Source organism: Xenopus tropicalis, chromosome 6 (assembly GCF_000004195.4).
Source record: "Xenopus tropicalis strain Nigerian chromosome 6, UCB_Xtro_10.0, whole genome shotgun sequence".
NCBI classification, from domain to species: domain Eukaryota; kingdom Metazoa; phylum Chordata; class Amphibia; order Anura; family Pipidae; genus Xenopus; species Xenopus tropicalis.
In genome coordinates this window covers 121,011,385-121,034,876 of record NC_030682.2, presented here as the reverse complement: position 1 = coordinate 121,034,876, position 23,492 = coordinate 121,011,385, and the positions used below count along the sequence as shown (strand labels likewise).

Here is a 23,492-nt window from a genome sequence, read left to right as displayed (position 1 = left end):
GCAAAGCAGATTAAGAACGAAAGCCCTGACATCTAAATCCAATAGCAAATTCCTCCAGGCAAGAGCAAGGGAATGCAATAAAAGTCATAACTGAAAAAATACCAGCAATGCAAGCAATTTTGCCTTTTGTTTACGTAATATCAGTTTTGGGAAAGGAGTATTTAGCCTCCCCTCCGGCAGCAGGAAAAGGCTTGCACATCTCATATACACTGCACTGTGTATGTACGGACATGGCTCACTGGAAAGGATCATTATTATTCCACAAACCCGGCCTTCTCCATACAGCACAATACAAACTAGGAACAATATAACATTGCATTATAATGTACCAAACCAGCATTCAACTCTGAATATGCACCTAGGAACATACAAGATGCATATTCAGAGCTGAATGTTGGTTTTCAGACAGATGAACAGTAAACAATACTTGCTAATGGGTTGCTACAGTAACCAGACCAATTATTATTATTAACATTTATTTATAAAGGGCCAACATATTCCGCAGCGCTGTACAATAAGTGGGTTTCATACATTGGACATACAGAGTAACATATAAAGCAATCAATAACCAATACAAGAGGTGAAAAGAGCGCTGCCCAAAAGAGCTTACAATCTACAAACCTTATATTAAATTCCCCCTTATAATCTATTTTAAATAGGGTGAGCACTGTGGTGAACTCTTAAAGCAGTAGATTTATCAAAATGTGAAATTAAAGTTTAATACATAAAAACTCGCCCACTTTCTATTTACTTATATGGAATTTTTAGAAAGGTATTTATCAATGGGTAAAAGTTGGATAAGCTTCTAAAAACCCCATAGTAATTAATAGAAAGTGTGTGATTTTTTTTCTTAAAGCCCTATTCTCCTATTTTGATAAATCTGCCCCTTATTTTCTGCATCCATGAGCGGGATAGGTAGGACTTAGTTACAGTACTCGTTCCCTATATCTAATAGATAGGGCTGTATTAGGACAAATGTTCACAAGACAGATTATTAAGGGGGGAGCATAATTTAACCCGCAGCTGCTGCGCCCGGTATTTACATACAAAGCGCACAGGCGCACATTCCTACCGTTACAAGTTGCCGCACCTCTTCTTTCTCTCCTCCCTGACATGTGAGCGATAAAGCGCTGCCTGTGGGACACAGTACAGACCGTAGCTGGTAGAGGCAAAGTTCCCTTGCGCTTTCTGGCCGGCAGGAGACGTTAGAGCTGCGCCTAGTGAGGGATTGCGCACAGGATTGCGCTCTGTAGCAGGAGAGGAAGCGCAGCGCAGGATGCAGCTGTGACATCGGAATCCCCTGGCACTGGTGGCACCTGTGTGTCGTGTTGGTTGCGGCTGCACGGCTCCTATTTGCGGCAGGAATGGAAGTGAGGAGCGACAGAAGCCCCTGCGTTTGGACCCTGCTATTGGGACTCGCTGTGCTGATCCGCTCGGCTGAAGGGGGGTGCATGGAAGCTGCAAAGTGCTGCCGGGGCAGAGACATGAACTGCACCTCCCAGGGCTGGAGGCTGGATCGGCTCTATGGCACCTGCTTCTGCGACCAGGCGTGCGGGCTCACTGGCGACTGCTGCTTTGACTACTCCCAGGCATGCCCAGGTAGGGAGGGCACACAGGGCACACACAGGGCTAGCCACTATCTACTGCCTCTGTATCATTATCACTGCCCATACTGTACATTAGCTCCTTACTCAGCCCATTCATTGTATGATGCCTGTCAGTCCCCCTATAATTAGATTTATCAATAGTATCAATAGTAATACAGGAAGTGATAGAACAATTTGCTTATTTCCTCTAATTTCCTTAACTGGGAGGCTCATGTTTGGCTTTAGTATTAAAGGAAGTGACTAATTTGTATTGTTTCTGGTGTACAAGCTTGGCCAGTGACTAACCCTGTGTCCTACAGTCCTGCCCTGATACAGAACATGTGTAATATGCTTTAGTGATTTATAATATGTTCTGCCTCTGCTGCTAGAATTCCCCTTGTGTTTATAACCATCTCATACACTATATGGCCAAAATAATCAGGACACTCTGTCTATTGTGTATTCCAAAAGCTGGAACTTTCACTGCTAAGTTCTACATTGGCCCGGGAAGCAATGGCAGCACCCTATATCTAGGGTTGGTTATTATTGGTTGGGTTATTATTGGTGGATTTTTATGGGTGGGTTATTATGGGTGGATTATTATAGGTGGTTATGGACAAACAAACCTACCATCACCACATGCATTGCCAGGTATCAGCTGGAGTGGTGGGGAGGTCACTGCCGTTGCACAGCGGAGCAATGGAAGAGTGTCTTCTGGGGAGATAAATGGCATTTCAGCATGTGGCAGTCTGATCAAAAAGTTTGGGTCTGGCAGATGTGGGAGAACACTGCATTCTGCTGGGCTGTTTGTGTGAAAAGCAATCCTTAAGGCTACAGCCTACAGTGACTTTTGTGACAACTCTACTTTGTGGCAACAGTTCAGTTTGGTCAATGCTGACTGGGAGCCAGGCCTTATTCCTCCCCATCATCAAAATTCACAGTTCCTCTGTCCCTCTTAGTTTGAATGAAAGCAGGAAAACAGTATGCTCACCGATATCATAAAGTGGTCCGGGTGCTCACAGCCATTTGATCATAGATCCTATGATTAAGTGCACTAACGCACGAAACGCGTCAGGCGCTTGTTTGTTTTAATGTGTTGAAATAAAAACCAAGTTTTAACAGACCCTGGAAGTTCGGAATGCTTGATGTCCTACTTCTATTTCTGATTATAAATGCACCTAAGCAACATTTTCTCTTCATTGTGTATTTTCTAGTTTTTTTTTAACTATTAACGTTTCTATTCTGCAACTGAAAGTGCTGCCCTGTGACCTCAGTAACTAAACAACACTGCAAAGCGTCATTATTATTTTTGAAGGAAAGTCTAAATGACTGGGGGGTACAAAATGTTAGGCACCCCTTAGTGATTATAATGGCTTCCCTGATACCCCAGGCCAGTGTACTTTTCATGGAGCACCGTGCTGCAGTTTTCTGCTAAGAGGAGCTGGGTGTATCATGTAAGTGATTACCAGGGCCGCCATCAGAAATCACGGGGCCCCTCACAACTAAATTTTCTAGGCCCTCCCACGCCCCCAATGGCCCCTCCCCCAGTAACCCCTCCCATCAATACAAAGTACACACAGACATTGGTAGCCAAGGCCCCCCTAAAACATTGGTAGCCAGGGGCCCCCCTAAAACATTGGTAGCCAGGCCCCCCCCCCCAAATTACTCATACTATGGCCCGCTCCCCGCTGCTTACTGCTTCCTCCCGTGTCCTTCGGCTCCCCCCCAGCATCCTCCAGGGCCCCCCAAGCATACGGCTGCTTTTTCCAGGGCCCCCCCAAGCATCCTCCAGTTCCCCCCCCCCAGTGTCCTCCTGCTTCCTCCAGGCCCCCCAAGCATCCTCCAGTTCCCCCCCGTGTCCTTCTGCTTCCTCCAGGCCCCCCCAAGCATACTGCTGCTTTCTCCAGGGCCCCTCCAAGCATCCTCCAGTTCCCCCATCCAGTGTCCTCCTGCTTCCTCCAGCCCCCCCAAAGATCCTTCAGCTCCCCCATCATCCTCCAGTTCCCCCCCCAGTGTCCTCCTGCTTCCTCCAGCCCCCCCCAAAGATCCTTCAGCTCCCCCATCATCCTCCAGTCCCCCCCAGTGTCCTCCTGCTTCCTCCAGCCCCCCCCAATGATCCTTCAGCTCCCCCATCATCCTCCAGTTCCCCCCCCCAGTGTCTTCCTGCTTCCTCCAGGCCCCCCCCCAAAGATCCTTCAGCTCCCCCAAGCATCCTTCAGTTCCTCACCAGTCCCCCTGCTGCTTCCTCCGGTCCCCCTGCTGCTTCCCCCGGCTTCCTTGATGTCCACCGCTATGTCCTGCTGCTGTCTGCAGCATCTGCACTTTTATAAAGGTTGCGCCCCGTGCGTGTGACGTCACTACGCACGGGGCGCAACCTTATTTAAGCGCAGATAGAGCGGAAAGCAGCGGGACATAGCGGCGGACGCCAGTAGTGACAGGGCCCGGACTCGATTAAAGGGGGCCCGAGCTAAGAAAACTCTAGCACGGCCGGGCCCCCTTTAAAGTTAGAAACGTCCGGGCCCGGGATGACTGTCCCCCCTGTGCCCCCCTGATGGCGGCCCTGGTGATTACAATCAGTGGGGAGTGCCCAACATTTGGTATCCCCCCCCCCCCAGTGATTTAGACTTTTTCTCTCCTGTAAGATCCCCATACACCTTCAGATTTTAGTCTTCTTCCGATGAATAGTTGTCCGACACCAATCATACCAAAGTAACTCCCATTGCAGGCCTCCCAAGGATATTGTCTGATACACAATACACGTGAAGATTTTATCGTTATCCGACGAAATTTTCTAACCTGGCCGATCAACTAAATGACCAATCGCCATGGTAAGAAAAATATTGGGGCAAAAATTTGGACTCCACCATAGGCGGATTTTCAGTAAGGCTAGAGGAGGCTAAGCCTCCCCAAACCTGCTTGGCACCTTAAAAAAACTCACTCCGTTTCTGCACTGTCCTGGAACCTTTAACATCAGGAAATCTTGTTGCATTCCTCCTTCCTGCAAGCTCCGGTTCTGCTGTAATCAGCTATGCTCTTATTGGATCTTTCTTGTGGCTTCACCAATCAGAGCACATCCCACTCCCACAGGTACTATACTGTATCATCCCACTCCCACAGGTACTATACTGTATCATCCCACTCCCACAGGTACTATACTGTATCATCCCACTCCCACAGGTACTATACTGTATCATCCCACTCCCACAGGTACTATACTGTATCATCCCCACTCCCACAGGTACTTTACTGTATCATCCACTCCCCAGGTACTATACTGTATCATCCCACTCCCACAGGTACTTACTGTATCATCCTCCACTCCCACAGGTACATACTGTATCATCCCACTCCCACAGGTACTATACTGTATCATCCCACTCCCACAGGTACTATACTGTATCATCCCACTCCCACAGGTACTATACTGTATCATCCCACTCCCACAGGTACTATACTGTATCATCCCACTCCCACAGGTACTATACTGTATCATCCACTCCCACAGGTACTACACTGTATCATCCCACTCCCACAGGTACTATACTGTATCATCCCACTCCCACAGGTACTACACTGTATCATCCCACTCCCACAGGTACTATACTGTATCATCCCACTCCCACAGGTACTACACTGTATCATCCCACTCCCACAGGTACTATACTGTGTCATCCCACTCCCACAGGTACTATACTGTATCATCCCACTCCCACAGGTACTATACTGTATCATCCCACTCCCACAGGTACTACACTGTATCATCCCACTCCCACAGGTACTACACTGTATCATCCCACTCCCACAGGTACTACACTGTATCATCCCACTCCCACAGGTACTACACTGTATCATCCCACTCCCACAGGTACTACACTGTATCATCCCACTCCCACAGGTACTACACTGTATCATCCCACTCCCACAGGTACTATACTGTGTCATCCCACTCCCACAGGTACTATACTGTATATGTTCTATAGGCTGAGTCACTTGCTGAAATGAAATCTATCCCCTGAAAAAACTAATTGTGCTTTTCTATATTTGTTGTTGTTTTTACACTTACTTTTTTTACTTTTGTCACTGTTTTGTTCATTTCTAGTTAGTTACGGTGGAGCCCTCATGAGCCTGCATAGCTGGGAAACAAAGCAATGTTGTGTATCTGCGCCAGTGTTATACTGCCAGGGCCTGAATATCTGCCATCAGTACCCACTGCATATAATGTGCTGGTTATGTAAATATAGACAGCATTTGACTGTATATAATGTGCCTGGGATGTCAGTACCCACTGCCTTTTTCGCTATATAACTAATTAAAACTCATTTAAGCTAACTGATCCCAAACACAAATGGATTAAGAACCCCTCACAGAAGTGCATGTATGAATACTTAACATTTTAGGGTGAAAAAAAGCACTTTTGCACAATATCCCAGGAAGTCAGTAGGAACCAAAAGAGGTAGTTGGGGGGTTCATATCTACGCCAGCAGCGAATCTCACATTAGCTTTTGGTCTGTCTATTTTAGTATGGCTGATCTTCAGCCTCCCCAAACAATAAAGTCACCTTCCGCCTATGGAGTCCACACACGGTCCAAAAATCGTATGAAACGATGTACCACTATGCCAGTGTGGGTATGGCCAGCTTTAATCTTAAATCCCTTATCCTACCTCCTATTTCATTCTGCCCTAAATGACCTGATATTATTGTACAAAACAAGGTTTTGTATGATATTTGGTGCATGTATGGTGTGTTGACAAGGTGACCAATATTGCAAAACCTTGGATATCGTTTGCCTTGTCGTGTGGGCAGGTCTGAAAATGTGAATATGTATGGCCACCTCAAAGCATGTGATACAGAGCCAGGGGGGCTGGAGGGTTAGTACATAAGGAAGGAGTTTACTTTTGACAGATAAGCGCAGGTGGATTTCTGGTATTTGCTTTTAGGCCCAAGTTAGGGATTTACTTATAAGATAGTTGCCTTACGTGTGCCTTTGCTATTACCCCTGATTTTTAAAGCAACATGTTCTGTAGTGTTGTACAGTGCTGGATATATGGATATAATGCCATATTATAGATACAACATTAGAGATATAATAGATATATAATAGATATACTGTGTGGCTTAGTCCTTAAAGCTGAGCGCCACTTGGGGCAAGATTCCCACCTTGGCTTACGGCAGAAGTGGCACTTTATGTATGTTAAAAAGGGAATTGTAGAAAGATTTCCAAAGAAACCTGGAGCTATAATGTGGAGTTATTTCTTGCTTGAGTCCTTCAGAACTGAAACTAAATACACATAATAATTACATTTTCTGTTTTTCCACATTTTGGACCCATTGAAATAAACTAGAATTGGTGGGATATTTAAAACTAGGGAAACCCTAAAATGCTGGAATGTAAAATGGAGGTGTCAGTGTATATATAAGGGCGCGGGGCCACACACCAGGCGCTCTCAGACAAGCCAAAGATGCTTACTATACAGTGAGTATAATCATCATCCATACGCTGACATGGGTTCTGTAGCAGAGTGCCTCCTACAGGGCACGGACAGGGGCAAGAGGTTCTGTTCCATGGTGTGTGTGCACCTCCTACATATCTAATAATGGTACAAATGAGTCCCACTGCCCACTGTTTGCTCAGACAGCGCAGGAAAATGACAAAGAAAAGAATTTTGGCAGTGGATGAGATGAGGCTTTTTTTGGAAGTTGTTTGAGGATTTTCAGCCTGACGAGTTGAGAAAACTTCCCTTTAAACTCCTTTCACTGAGTACAAACAGAATAACATGAGGGGATGGTGCCTAGAAAAGCGCTGACATTGGTGCTTGTACTGTACTGAGAGCTATCCCCCATACCCCTGTATTCCCTCACTTGTACTGAGAGCTATCCCCCATACCCCTGTATTCCCTCACTTGTACTGAGAGCTATCTCCCATAACCCTGTATTCCCTCACTTGTACTGAGAGCTATCCCCCATAACCCTGTATTCCCTCACTTGTACTAAGAGCTATCCCCCATAACCCCGTATTCCCTCACTTGTACTGAGAGCTATCCCCCATAACCCTGTATTCCCTCACTTGTACTGAGAGCTATCTCCCATACCCCTGTATTCCCTCACTTGTACTGAGAGCTATCCCCCCTACCCCTGTATTCCCTCACTTGTACTGAGAGCTATCTCCCCTACCCCTGTATTCCCTCACTTGTACTGAGAGCTATCTCCCCTACCCCTGTATTCCCTCACTTGTACTGAGAGCTATCTCCCATACCCCTGTATTCCCTCAATTGTACTGAGAGCTATCTCCCATACCCCTGTATTCCCTCACTTGTACTGAGAGCTATCTCCCATACCCCTGTATTCCCTCACTTGCTAAAAAGCCAATCACCCCCCCTTTTGAAGCTACCTAATATATCTGCAAGTATCACTGATTCTGGGAGAGAATATTCTATTTTACTTTCATTTGCAGTGAAACAGTACAGCATACAGTGATTAATACTGCTTGAGTTGGATTCCCAAAAGGGAACTCTCTGCACAAAAGTTTTGTTTTGTCTTTCTCTGATTGGGCACCATGTATCTGAAAAAAACGTATATATAAATATATATATATTTTACATAGTGAACATGCTGCACCAGTAGAGAGGTTCCATAGGTGACTTGGCCCTCACTAGCACTCTTGTTCTTGTATCTGCAACCTGTGCAGACATGGTTACTTTATTTTATATGGACCCCCACTCTATTATTGCTGTGGTTCACTTTATGATCACTACATTTTGCAGTAGTTAATGACACTTTTTATAGCTGTTAGAACAGCACTAGTCTTACAGTAATCTAAAGTGTTGCATGTAAATTTAAGTGTATAGCAGGCGTTTAAAACAAAAAAGGCGTTTGGGGTTTACTGTGCATGCTGGGAGTGCTGGTTGAAAGGAGAAAGTAAGTGCAATTAACTAACTGCTGTGTGACTTGTAAGTGCTACCTGGCTGATTGAGCATACTAATTAAGGGGGTGGAGTAAATCTGGTAAATTCTCAACAGACATTTGGCTGTTTGGTTTGAACCTCAATAAGTTTCTGACTGCACAGCGAGTTTGGGAGCTGCTAGCGAGTTTTGCATGTAATCTAAAGTGTTGCATGTAAATTTAAGTGTATAGCAGGCGTTTAAAACAAAAAAGGCGTTTGGGGTTTACTGTGCATGCTGGGAGTGCTGGTTGAAAGGAGAAAGTAAGTGCAATTAACTAACTGCTGTGTGACTTGTAAGTGCTACCTGGCTGATTGAGCATACTAATTAAGGGGGTGGAGTAAATCTGGTAAATTCTCAACAGACATTTGGCTGTTTGGTTTGAACCTCAATAAGTTTCTGACTGCACAGCGAGTTTGGGAGCTGCTAGCGAGTTTTGCATGTAATCTAAAGTGTTGCATGTAAATTTAAGTGTATAGCAGGCGTTTAAACAAAAAAGGCGTTTGAAACTTAAAAGGCACTATACAAGGGATTGCACTCGGGAGACTGTAAGTACCCAGTTGCAATATGAGTTGCAGTATGATTGCTGGTGTTACTCAGTGTGCATCTTGTCGCATGTATGTGGTCCTGGAGCAGCAGTTCCATGCAGCATTTACTTGTGAGAGATGCAGGTGGGTTTTCCTCTTGGAATCTGAGGTGCAGAATCTAAGGGGGGAACTGGCAGCACTGAGGGCAGCTGCAAACATGGGGGAGAACAGGAGGCTCACTGAGCAACCACTGGCAGGGGGCCGGTGTAGTGGGGGGGGGAGAAGGGACAGTGGAGGTTAATGAGGGAGACAAATTTGTAACAGTTAAGAGGGGCAGTAGGGGGCACAAGGGTAGGGGGGCTGGTTCAAAGCTTGTACAAACCAACAGATTTGCCGCGTTAGGTGAAGATGCTGGGGAAGGCAGCTCTGAGCTGGCGTGTATGGAGCAGGCTGACTCTCAGAGCACCCTGGGAGCCGGCACCTCTAATACAGGTGGGGGGAGTAGTGCTAGGAAGGGAAGGCAGGTTATAGTTGTAGGGGATTCAATTATTAGAAAGGTGGATAGGGTAATTTGTCGCAAAGACCCTACATGCCGAACTGTGTGTTGCTTGCCTGGTGCTAGGGTTCGGCATGTGGTGGAACGAGTGGACAGATTGTTGGGAGGGGCTGGGGAAGACCCGGCGGTCTTGGTACACATAGGTACCAATGACAAAGTTAGAGGAGGGGGGGAAGTCCTCAAGAACGATTTTAAAAAGCTAGGTGCAAAGTTGAGGGCGAGGACTTCCAAGGTAATTTTCTCAGAGATATTACCTGTGCCACGAGCAACATTAAGAAGGCAGCGGGAGCTCAGGGAGATTAATGCGTGGCTGAGAGATTGGTGCAGGGAGGAGGGCTTTGGGTTTCTCCAGAACTGGGCTGATTTCTCAATCGGCTACAAGCTCTTTGCCAGGGATGGGCTGCACCTCAATGATGATGGGGCAGCTGCTTTGGGGGAAAAGATGGCTAGAGGGTTGGAGGAGATTTTAAACTAGGAGTGGGGGGGGAGGGTGCAGCGGGAAATTCTGTGGTAGACAGGATAGATGAGGTAGTGGGCATAGTAAGGAAAATTGGGGGAGGAGACTTGCTTCGGATACTGATAATGGCAGGGAGGCCCATAAGTTGTTTACACGTCATTCTCACCGCCGGAACCAGTATTAAATGTATGTTTACCAATGCAAGGAGTCTGACTGGTAAAATGGGAGAGCTGGAGGTACTGGCGTTGGAGCGGAAATATGATGTGATTGGTGTTGCTGAAACTTGGTTGAATGAGTCTCATGACTGGGCTGTTAATATTGGGGGTATACATTGTTTCGGAGGGACAGGGGCAATAGAAAAGGAGGAGGAGTGTGTCTGTTCATTAAGCACGACTTAAAAGCAAATATTAAGGAGGAAGTGATGGGGTTAACAGAGGGAGCTGAATCCTTATGGGTTGAGCTTCTCACAGATAGTAAAGAATCTACCAAGCTAATTGTAGGGGTATGCTATAGACCCCCTAATGTAAGCGAAGAGGAGGAGGCCCAGCTCCTGTTGCAAATAGAAAAGGCTGCTAGTTTGGGGCAAGTGATAATAATGGGGGATTTTAATTACCCTGATATTGACTGGGGCAATAGTACTGCCAGGACAGTAAATGGGAACAAGTTTATAAACTTGCTGCACGACAACTTTATGTCACAGGTTGTTGAGGAGCCAACCAGGAACAATGCTATACTAGATCTAGTGATCTCTAATGACCCAGAACGTATAGCAAATGTGCAAGTGGTTGAACCCCTGGGTAATAGTGACCATAATGTTATTTCATTTGATGTTTGGTGCAGGAAACAAATTTACACGGGGGCAACAAAGACACTGAATTTTAGGAAGGCAAATTTTAGCTCCTTAAGGGCAGCGCTTCAGGGCATAGATTGGGGCATTATGTTTTCTGATAAAAATACAGAGCAGAAATGGTTGTCATTTAAAATGATATTAAATCATTACTGTTCTCAATTCATTCCATTAATAAGAAAAAGTAGAAGTGTTAAGAATCACCCCATGTGGCTTAACTCTGAGGTAAAGAAGTTAATAGGGAAAAAAAGGAAAGCTTTTAAGAAATATAAGTCAGAGGGGACAGTAGCTGCGTTTAATGAATATAAACACTATAACAAGTGTTGTAAAACAGCAATCCGGAAGGCAAAGATAGAAAATGAGGAGCGCATCGCGGCCGAGGCCAAGACTAACCCCAAAAAGTTTTTTAAGTATATTAATAGTAAAAAGATGCAGGTTGAGGGTGTGGCCCCATTGAGTTATAATAACAATATGGTTACAGCGGATACAGAAAAGGCAGATGTGCTTAACCAGTTCTTTTCTTCTGTGTATACAGTAGAGGAGCCAGTGGGCCAAGTCTCACCCAATAGCTTCACTGTTGCCTCAGCTCCAACTACACAGTGGTTGGCACAGGATATGGTGCTTAAAGGGTTACACACGATAAATGTAAACAAGGCACCTGGGCCAGATGGAATACACCCTCGGGTACTGAGAGAGCTAGGGGCAGAATTGCAGTGGCCCTTGTTTCTGATATTCTCAGACTCTCTTTCATCAGGTATGGTACCTAGTGATTGGAAGAAGGCGAATGTCACTCCCATATTTAAAAAGGGAATAAGATCTCAGCCTGGCAATTATAGGCCTGTAAGTTTGACATCCGTGGTGGGCAAGTTATTTGAAGGCTTGTTAAGGGATCACATTCAAAATTATGTAGTGGAGAATGGCATTATGAGCAGTAATCAGCATGGCTTTATGAAGGACAGGTCATGTCAGACCAATTTAATTGCTTTTTATGATGAGGTTAGTAAGAAGCTGGACAGTGGGGGATGCAGTAGATATAATCTATTTGGATTTTGCCAAAGCATTTGATACCGTTCCCCACAAACGACTGCTTTCTAAGCTAAGGTCTATTGGTCTTAGTGAAGTCGTTTGCACATGGATAGAAAACTGGCTACAGGATCGGGTACAGAGGGTGGTTGTTAATGGCACATTCTCTACTTGGAGTAAGGTTCTCAGTGGGGTCCCTCAGGGTTCTGTACTGGGTCCACTTTTGTTTAATTTGTTCATAAATGACTTAGGGGAGGGTATTATGAGTAATGTATCAGTGTTTGCAGATGACACAAAACTCTGCAGACCAGTCAATTCTATCCAGGATGTGACATCCCTGCAGCAGGATCTTGACCAACTGGCAATCTGGGCAGCTAAGTGGCAGATGAGATTTAATGTGGATAAATGTAAGGTCATGCACCTGGGATGTAAAATATGCAAGCCCCGTATAACCTTAATGGGACTGCACTAGGCAAATCCATAATGGAGAAGGATCTTGGAGTCCTTGTAGATAATAAACTTGGCTGTAGCAAGCAATGCCAGGCAGCAGCTGCAAGGGCAAACAAGGTTCTGAGCTGTATTAAAAGGGGTATAGATTCACGGGAGGAGGGGGTTATTCTTCCCCTTTACAGAGCACTGGTAAGGCCCCATCTAGAATATGCTGTTCAGTTTTGGTCTCCAGTGCTCAAACGGGACATTATTGAGCTAGAGAGGGTCCAGAGAAGGGCAACTAAGCTGGTAAAGGGTATGGAAAGTCTCGGTTATGAAGAAAGACTGGCCAAGTTGGGTCTGTTTACACTGGAGAAGAGGCGCTTAAGAGGTGACATGATAACTATGTATAAATATATAAGGGGATCATATAATAACCTCTCTAATGTTTTATTTACCAGTAGGTCCTTCCAACGGACACGAGGGCACCCACTCCGTTTAGAAGAAGGGAGGTTCCATTTAAATATTCGGAAAGGATTTTTTACAGTGAGAGCTGTGAAGTTGTGGAATTCCCTCCCCGAATCAGTCGTACTGGCTGATACATTATATAGCTTTAAGAAGGGGCTGGATGGATTCTTAGCAAGTGAGGGAATACAGGGTTATGGGAGATAGCTCTTAGTACAAGTTGATACAGGGACTGGTCCGATTGCCATCTTGGAGTCAGGAAGGAATTTTTTCCCCTCTGAGGCAAATTAGAGAGGCTTCAGATGGGGTTTTTTGCCTTCCTCTGGATCAACTTGTAGTTAGGCAGGTTAGGTATAGGCATTATGGTTGAACTTGATGGACGTATGTCTTTTTTCAACCCAACTTACTATGTTACTATGTATGTTACTATGTTACAGTCACCCCCACACAGGCCAATCCAGCCAGTCACCCTTATTGTCTAATAATCATATCTACTGGCCACACAGGCAGAGAGCCAAATGCACCAATAAAGTAATTTAGCAGTTGGCCATATTACCATGTCAAGTCTGAACAGATTAAGATTAGATTATGGGGTTGATTTGTACTGATGAAGCAATGTAATGCTAAATTGACTGGATGTATTATGTGCACAACCAGTATTATTAAGGTGGCCACACACATGGCGATTTGCGATCTTTCGTGCGCAATCAGCCACTAACCGATCAGGGCTGAAACAGCAGATAAGGAGGTAGAAACAATAGGATTTCTACCTCCTTCTGTCGATTCAGCCCTGAAGGCAGATTTTGATCAGGCGCCTTTTATGGCGCCCGATCAAAATTTTCTAACCTGGCCGATCGGCGAGTCGACCAAAATCAGCAGCCTCCTGCGATATCGGTCGACTCGCTGACTTGCCATACACGCATCGAATATCGTACGAAACGAGGTTTTGCACGATATTATCGGTGCGTGTATGGCCAGCTTAAGATATGAATGTGTATGGAAAGTTAAGTTTTAGTAAAAGCTATTAATCCATATGGATATTGTCAAGTGTCAAGATCTGTTTTTTTCTATAAATAAAAATATACAATTTACAAGGAATATGCTTTTTTTTAATAGCTCGTGCCTGTATTGTGGGTGAATGGAGTCATTGGAGTGGCTGTGCTGATCCCTGCACGCCAGCATTACGGGTGCGTAGAAGGCAAGTGGTACAGGAGCCAGAAAATGGAGGAGATCCCTGTCCTGCTCTGGAAGAAAAGGCTGGATGTCTTGAGTACTTTACATCCCAGGGCACAGAATGTGCACAGTCACATGGTACTGTATATATGGTACCGCTTCCCTTTATCTGTCTTTATCAATATATCTATCTATCATCTATCTATCTATCTATCTATCTATCTATCTATCTATCTATCTATCTATCTATCATCTATCTATCTATCCATCTATCATCTATCTATCTATCTATCTATCTATCCATCTATCATCTATCTATCATCTATCTATCTATCTATTATCTATCTATCTATCTATCTATCTATCTATCTATCGATCATCTATCTATCTATCTATCTATCTATCACAGTGGCGGGCCAAGCCGTCCGGCCGCCCTAGGCAACCCGGTCGGCCACCTGGCCCGCCCCGCCCCCTCCGTTGGCGCGCATGCGCAGTTCGGGGGGGGGGTGCGATGCCGTGGGTCATTGCCCCCGCCACTTGTCATTAGCGGCGGGGGCAATGGCAAAGTAGGGGAACTAGTGGTAGGCAGCAGAGGCTTCTGCCTGGCGCTCCCTAATCATTGCGCCCTAGGCAGCTGCCTCTTCTGCCTACCCCTAGTTCCAGCCCTGATCTATCATCTATCTATCTATCTATCTATCTATCTATCTATCTATTATCTATCATCTATCTATCTATCATCTGTCTATCTCTCTATCTATCTATCTATCTATCTATCTATCTATCTATCTATCTATCTATTATCTAGAACAGTGATCCCCAACCAGTGGCTCAGGGGCAACATGTTGCCCACCAACCCCATGGATGTTGCTCTCAGTGCCCCCAAACCAGGTAGTTATTTTTGAATTCCTGACTTGGTGGCAAGTTTCAATCGACTAAAAACAAGATTTAGTACCAAATAAAGCCCCCTGTAAGCTGATAGGGTGCATAGAGGCCCCTAATAGCCAATCTTAGCCCTTATTTGGCTCCTCCATGAACTTTTATGATGCTTGTGTTGCTCTCCAAGTCTTTTTACATTTGAATGTGGTTCACGAGTAAGAAAGGTTGGGGATCCCTGATCTAGAACATTAGGTTCTGTGATTATGAGAAAATAATAACAGGTCCCATACCTGTATTGTCATCTATAACAACCAAAGCATAAGGGGGATTAATACTAGAGAGGATGAGCACAATGCGTCCAGTTACACAGATGATCTACAAGTTTGCCGCCCTTAGTAAAATCAAGGTGAATTATAGTAGGTTGGAATGCAAGTCCTTGCAACACTGCAGTATATTTTCTGTAAGGTGCCTGTGATCACTGACTCCCTATGCATCAACATTAATTATGCATTTACAAAGTGTATTTGGAATTAGGGACATAGCAGACTAAGTTAGGATGTTACAAAGACAAACTGCAAAGTTGAACCAGGATTACCTTATGTAAAAAAACTACTAATGGAAGTTATTTTTAGAAATTAGTAGTAGGAAAAAGAGGACTCGACTGTGTATTTAATAGGTTACAAGTGAATTGAAACCTGGGCCAGATGGAGTGGTTGGAAGAGAATGTATAGATGTTCATGGTCTATTTCTACAGAGAGTGGAACTGCCTTAACCTTTTTCCTACCATTCTTTCACCATCTCTCAACCCTTAGAGTTAATAGTTGAAACCTAAATAAAATTATTTTTAAATAATTGAGAATAAGGAACATCAGTTGAGCGAAAGGTTGGTCTCGGAACCAGCTCACAGAATAAGGACTAATAAGGTAACTGCTTGGCTCTGTGGTTGGAACCATTGTACCCAGTTGACTAATCTGATCTGAATTGGTTATGACATTGATGTTACCCTCGTTTCCCTCTTTTCTCTTGTTTCTGTTAACTGAGTTAGAACTACTCATATTGTTTTCTTAGTGCCTGAGTACAGGAGCAGTTATGGTTAAATAACATTCTGCACTAGGTGAGATCTACCATTAGGGTAAGAACCCACGGAGCGAGTTAGTCATCTGCGACAGATCTCTGCTATCGCGGGCGACAAACCGCTCCAAAAAGGCTTTCTACCACCAACAATAGGAGTCACCGGTACGGTAATCTGAAGTCGTGCAATGTTTGCTCCTGCAGGAAAATTAAGCGATGCAAAGGGCTTTCCACCGGAGACTTCTATTGTTGCCAGTGGAAAGCCTTTTTGGAATGGTTAGTCGCCCGCAGTAGCAGAGATCTATCGCAGGCAACTAACTCGCTCAGTGGGTTCTTAGCCTTAGGTGGAAAACGTGTCTTTTTCTGCTGCGAATAATAAACAGAGTCCCTCTTTTTCAGTGACGGCTTTCATCACGACCTTTGAATACAACAAATCGAGAAGACGACGGGCCTTGTCTCCTAACTGGGCTACTGAAAAGGAAGATGCAGGGTATTATATTTCATACAAGTGTAAACGAATTTTGTCATTATAACTGGTGCTTACTGGGTGGCCTGAGATGCACTCCCAATGTTTTCCAATGCTAAAACCTGGCACAAACATTTCTGCTTAACATCTCAATCTTGTTACCAGGGGATTCTCAGCAGGAGGAAACAAAAATGCATCTAAAGTTGAAAATTCAGCAGCTGAAGCTGTTCTTTTGTGCGGCTCCTGAAGCCTAGCCAGAACCAAAAGGCTCCATGCTTCTCATTCATTAGAGACAGGATTTGCAGGACTGTGACTTAAAAACAGCAAGAAAGAAATATGATCTATATAATAGAAAGCATTATGATTGAGCTTGTTAAAGGGGAACTTCAGCTTCCGAACCAAAATCTGTTGGAGAGCCCACACAACACAGAAACCCCTAATATACTGTAATCTGTTCCTTCAAAAAGTATGAATAGATACCATTTTTATATGCTGAAATCCAGCTGCAAAACAGTTCTTCTCTTTCTGCATCATTTGAAATCCTGGCAGGGAGGGAGGGACAAAAACATTGATGTTACAAATTTTAACAACTCCTCTACAGCTTACAGACAGCATGCAGGAACTACATAACCCACATTGCATTGCACTGTGATGTTCCTTTCCTTATTGACACCACATGTGCAGGGGATTGTGGGACTGGGGGGATGCTGGCTGAAGGCAGGCTGAGGACAGTTGACTATTGTTACATTTTATTTGAGTCTCAAAGTAGTCAGCCAGATCAGCAGAACAGGGGTTTGGGCTTAGGGAACTGTTCCAAACCATATTATTACATTAGAATTATCGAAAGGTTCTTATATTTACTTTTAAAAAGCTTGAGTTGTGTTTGTGGATGGAGTTTCCCTGTAAGTTGTTCATAATACTGCAAAAGTATAGTACAGGTATGGGACCTGTTATCCAGAATGCTCAGGACCTGGGGTTTTCCGGATAAGGGATCTTTCTGTTATTTGGATCTCCTTCCTTTAGTCTACTGAAAAAAATATTTAAACAGTAATTAAACCCAATAGGATTGTTTTACCTCCAGTAGGGATTTATTATATTTTAGTTGGGATCAATTACAGGTGCTGTTTTATTATTACAGGAAATTATTTTTAAAAATGTGAATTATTTCAATAAAATGGAGTTTATGGGAGATGACCTTTCAGTAATTCTGAACTTTCTGGATAATGGGTTTCCGGATGAGGGGTCTGATACCTGTACTATTATTTGCTGAAATATTATAATACATGTTTGATACATGTTTCCTAATTTTTTTTTCAGCCATTTTTCTAATGTACTTAAAAAAGTAAAAATCAGTTGAGTGGTGTCTATTTGTCCATCTCAGGGCATTGTCCAAACAATGCTGTGCCGCCATCTTTGATTGATTCCTAAAGCTGCTTTTGGCTGTCTGCAAGTAAATTGTGGGATTTTCACTCTACTGCACAGGCCTATGGCCCCAGACAGCCAGAATGGCCATTAGAAAGTGGACAACCATGGTGGCCGCAACAACTTAGGGAACAAGGTCAGTGACTGTAATCATCAGGAGGTGCCGGACAAATAGTATCCCTCAGTGATTTTCACTTTCTTTGTTCTTTAAAAGAAAAGGAAAGTCTTGATCGTTGGGGGTGGCAAAATGTTAGGCACCCCCTAGTGATTGCATTCACTTACCTGATACTCTGGGCCGGTGTTCCTGTTAGCAGAAAAAACTCACCAGCCGGGGTACCTCTTCCTTCTTCTGCCATCGTGCAGCTTGGGCAACTGGGGTGCCAAATGTTAGGTGCAGGTAATGTAACTTTCCTTCTCCTTTAAGCATTTGTATTTCCTATAGACTGTTACAGTTAGCAATTCCCCTTTGTCCATGGAAAACATAATTAGAAATCCCAATATGCCCATGTTGAACCATGCGACTGTTGGGCTGATGCCTATCACCAAGAGGACTTGTAGCAGTGGCAAGTAGAATAAAAAATCCTGCCATAACACATCCCTTTACAGCATGGCATTGTTGGTAAAATGAATACCTAGCGTTGCAGACAATATAATAGCTGATAGAGACATGCCAAGTAATACGTGCCATTATTCTGCCTTGCGTCATTTGCTGCAGGTACTGCGTGGAGTTTCAGGTGAAATCGCTGTCTCAGGATTGCCTGATAGAAAGTCGCCCTCATGCCCGCTGGATGCAGTATTTGCGGGAAGGATACACGGTATGTGTGGCGTGTCAGCATCCGGCCATGAATATGAGGAACCACCGGTGCTATGGAGATGGCCGGAATGCTAATGGGTGAGAAGGCAATTTGCTTACTCTATATGGTTTGTCTTTGAAAATTATGATGATAAAATAAGCCACTTAAGCCCCCCTGGGGTGTACCAAGTTCTGACTTTGTTATGGACTTTAAACTGGTCATACACCTCAAGATGCCCTTATTTAGTAAAGTCACCCAACAAGTGGATCTCTGTTAGATTTGGCCATCCACTACTGGGCCATATTGGGCTGATCTGATCATTGGCCACGTGGGGATACAGTCCCTGCCCAATGAGAATTACAGACCTGAAAGATGTCTGATTTTCAGCGACATATTGCTGCAGCAGCTATTGGGAGGGCAAAGACCTGTTCTTTTGCCATGAACTTACTGAAGACTTGAATCTAACAGTAAGGATTGATACTCCGCAGGTATAGATACTGTCTGGCAATTCTTTAACCAAAATGAGCACAAACGACCTATTTGGAAATCAATCGATACATTATCACATTGGTTCATGTATAAAATCATCAGAAAAATGGATTCATGGGCCATTGACCAGGGCAAAATGAACCAACAAGCTATCGGGTCTAATGCACAGATTCACCCATATGCACCCAGGTTTAGCTAACTGTCATGAAAGAACAAATTAGTATTATGCAATTAGATGGTCTGTTAGTAAAATAAATACTTTTACAAAGGTGACTTTGCCTGCCAGTTGCAGCAATATTAATACTGTTTAGAACTAATAAGGCCAATACATTATTATACCATTTATTAAACATTCCGAATAAATGATGTGCAAAGCCCTGATACTGAATACATATATGCAGTCATATTTATAGCAGATTCCTTGTGCCTTTGCCAAAATAAACATATATCAGAATATAACCTGTAGTGCCACAATATTGATTTCTATCTATTCTGCCCCAAGCAGCAGTCTGTGAAATCATTGTTCTCTTGAGGGGGTAATAAATTGTGAGTTTGTGAAATGGGACTTGTGATATAAATCACCTTATCACTGAGTGATTTAGTGCAGGATTCCCTGAGGGCTGGGTGGTTACTATGGTGGCAGAAAGAGCCAAACCCCTTTAGCTTGCTGCACAAAGGGGGAATAAAATAAACAGCCCTTGGAAAAACAGTCACAGATTCCTTTAATAAGGACATCATTCAGTTTGGATTGCACATTATAGGGAAATATCTCCGGGCTCAGGACACCTGCAGCACACACAGCTCATTAATAAAAGAAATAAGTTACTGTATTAAAGATACAGACCTGTCGGAGGTGTCTCCAGTCCCAGTGCAACCTCACTTAGATCCTGCTTCCATTAATCTGCTGGTTTTCATATAAAGAAAACTGGATCTCAGAGGGGTAAAATAAATCCTTTCTGACCCCAACACAACATATTTTTCTGCTGATCAATGAGACTGGATCAATGCCCTGGGGCATAGATAAAACCATCAACTTATATCATAAATGTATATATTGAATGAGCTGCTACCACAAGGGAAAGGGTTTTGGTACCTTCAGCCATCCAATCAAATCGCATCCATTGCTTTGTTACATTATTAGGGTGGGCTTTTGTCAGTTGAATAGTTGGAGGGGTGAGGATAATTCAGATATCCTCAAATGTTTCAAGACAAACAAACCCAGTTTTTAAAGCCTTCAAAGACCCCTTCCCCTTAAAGGGGTTGTTAACCTTTTAAATGAACTTTTAGTATAATGTAGCCAGTGATATTCTGAGACAATTTGCAATTGTTCTTTATTTGTTTTGTGGTTTTTCAGTTATTTAACTTTTTGTTCAGCAGATCTCCAGCTATCTGGTTGCTAGGGTTTTGTTCACCTTAGCAACCAGGAAGTGGTTTAAAACCAAAACTGGAATATTAAATGGAGAGGGACTGAATAGAAAGATAAGTAATAAAAAGTAACAATAATAATAAAATTGTCAATAAAAGCGTCAGTGACCTGCCATTTCACAGCTGGAAAGATGTAGAGGTTAAAGGAAAATTATTTGAAAACTATATATATACAAAAAAAAAATAAAGACCAATTTCAAAGTTGCTAGGAATAGGACATTCTATAGTATGCTTAAGTTAAGGTAAATGTCAACCACCTCTTTAGCGCTGTGGCAGATGAAGAGACTAGTTGTCTGCAACAAATCTCCCTTGGAAACTTGAGAGGAAACTTACGTGATTTCGGGGAAATCGCAGCACTGCGTATGCCATCTAGTCTGCCACAGCCCTTAAGGGTGAAGACACACAGAGCTGATAGTAGCAGCTGCTTTTCACGGCTACAAGAAAAAGACTGTTGATAATTTATTGATAATTGTCTCTATGTGTGTTTTAGCAAAGGCAATTCCCAGTATTGTCTATGGCAGGGGATTTTCTGGCGTTTAGGGCTCTGGCACATGGGGAGATTAGTTGCCCGCAACAAATCTCCCTTGTCACGGGCGACTAATGTCCCCGAACTACCATCCCACCAGCGAAAATGCGGGTGGGATGGCACACGCTGCGCAGGCGATTTCGTTTTAGTAGCAGTGACAAGTAGCTGCTACTATGTTACTCTGCCTAATAAGTTTAGTTCTTAAAATGATTCCAAGCCTGATTATTAGCAGGGTTGCCCACCTGGATCTGAAGGGGTGTATCTGGGTGTATCTTAGCCCCCTACTGTGCTCCATTGGTTCAGTCCAATAGTGCAATATTAGACCTTTGGGTGACAGTTCTATGCGGGTAAATTAGGTTTTGGGTGCAAATTACTGACAGCATGTGACCGACTTGTTACTGTGGGTGACCGAGTGAGAGGGGGGCTTAAATCAGGGGGGACTCCCGACAAATACGGTGGGTTGACATGCCTGTAAAAGACAACCTAGTAGCTGATTCAATAGTGAAAATATTACACAATTGCTTGGTGTTATGTGTCTTGTGTCTAATTCTGTCTCTGCTCGTCCATATAAACAGACTTCTTCACTGGGAGGCAGTGGGAAATCCTCAATGTCAAGGAACCTGGAAGAAGTTGAAAGAAGTTGAGAGCTGTTCATGTCCGTTGGTCCATAGTTTCATATTTACATGATACTCCAAAAAATATCACACCAACATGATGTACATAATCCTGGAGGGGCAGTATTGTAGCCTGAACTGAATTCATGGCAAACTAATCAAGCACTGGAGGTCACTGACACTGACAAGCCGCAATGAATTATGGACCCGCCGATTAGTGGTGCGGCACAAACCCCGTTAGTCGGTTTCAATAAAAGGGCAGAGAAGCGTAAGATTAGGAGAAAGGTGTTTGCCAGTCACTGCATTCTCCCATTTCATGTTTTATTAAAGAAAAAAATTTAAACCATATAAAGGAAAACTTGCAACTATAAAGCAGACATGGTTTTTTTTAGAGGTTAACGGGAAGTATATGAAAATTTCAAGCAACTTTATTTTTCCCAAGTTGATTAGAACAGAGGTCCCCAACCTTTTTTTCTCCAAGGACCGGTTGCAAGGAGAAAAAAATTTCCATGGACCGGAGGGGGGGAGGGGGGGTGCGCACAGCGTGAATTGCAGGAACGGTCTTACATTTATTTGCGCCTTAATGTGCGCGTGGCGTTCACTTGCGCATTCCTGCTTACGGCGCGTTCGTTCGAGGCTTTAAGTGTGATGCGCGTTGATTTTTCACCGCTTTGAGTGCGCCGCATTGGGCTCCAGGGGAACGGCGGCGGCCCAGTGCCAAGCAGTCCACGGCCCGGCACCGGTCTGCAGCCCGGCGGTTGGGGACCCCTGGATTAGAACATTCAAGATTTACAGCCTCATTGAAAAATAATGGAACAATGTGACTTTGGTTTCCACTCAAAACACGAGTGCAGAAAGAAAGAGAATTCTTTCCCTCTTTGAAAAATTGATAAATAAGCCTCCAAGTCTCTAAACCTTCTGTATAAAGTGCATTTTAGTTTTTTGATTAATTTTTTCGCAAAGCGACGCTAATAACATGGGCATTTTTATATGGGAAAAAAGAATATTTTACTGGACTAGAATATCTAGTCCCCTTTTTTGTTCACATAAAGAAATATATATTGTACCTTCTTTCAGTCATGGGAGTCTAGCAGAATGTACTCATTAAATAATATTTGGAAAGGTAGATCTGTTATCCAGAATACTTGGAACCTGGGGTTTTGCAGGGGTCTTTCCATAATCTGAATCACCAAACTAAAAAAAAATGATTTAAACATTAAACCCAATAGGCTTGTTTTGCATCCAATAGGGATTATTTATATCTTAGTTGGGATCAAGTACAATGTACTGTTTTATTATTACAGTTAAAAATGAAATCATTTTTAAAAAATTAAAATGATTTGCTTAAAATTGGAGATGGCCGTCCTGTAACTTGGAGCTTTCTGGATAACAGCTTTCTGGATGACGGATCCCACACCTGCACTACTTTTTCCCCATAGTGCTACAAAACAACAGCACAAAAGACTGATTAGGGCTAGGGACAGGGTGTGAAAATGGGAAACTTCTGAAGTATCTCCCCCTTGATGCACCTAGATCCACATATAAGTTTTTCCTTTTTTGTATTATTTGTTGGTTGCACATATAACTTCAGCTTCTCAGTGATATGAAAACATGTTATAAATGGGAAAGCATATTATATCATAAACTGTATTTTGTGTCAGACGGAGTGTTTGTCTTTTATTCAAAATGTGGAGCACAATTATACTACAAATGTATAAGGAATAAAATAATCCCACTCTGTCATAACAGACTTACTCTGTAATCTTTTACAACTGCCAAGAACTTGTTTCTTTTTTTTTTTTTTCAA

General features: G+C 43.5%; 1 protein-coding gene across 1 annotated transcript; it reads left to right on the top strand.

Moving 5' to 3' along the window:
* The first annotated feature begins 1,078 nt into the window (after positions 1-1,078).
* Positions 1,079-23,428, top strand: sbspon (somatomedin B and thrombospondin type 1 domain containing). Its single transcript, XM_002937072.5, has 5 exons — positions 1,079-1,599; positions 13,946-14,140; positions 16,349-16,439; positions 18,553-18,729; positions 21,647-23,428. The coding sequence occupies exons 1-5, from the start codon at positions 1,365-1,367 to the stop codon at positions 21,756-21,758; spliced, it is 810 nt and encodes a 269-aa protein (XP_002937118.2). The 5' UTR covers positions 1,079-1,364; the 3' UTR covers positions 21,759-23,428.
* The last annotated feature ends 64 nt before the right edge of the window (positions 23,429-23,492 follow it).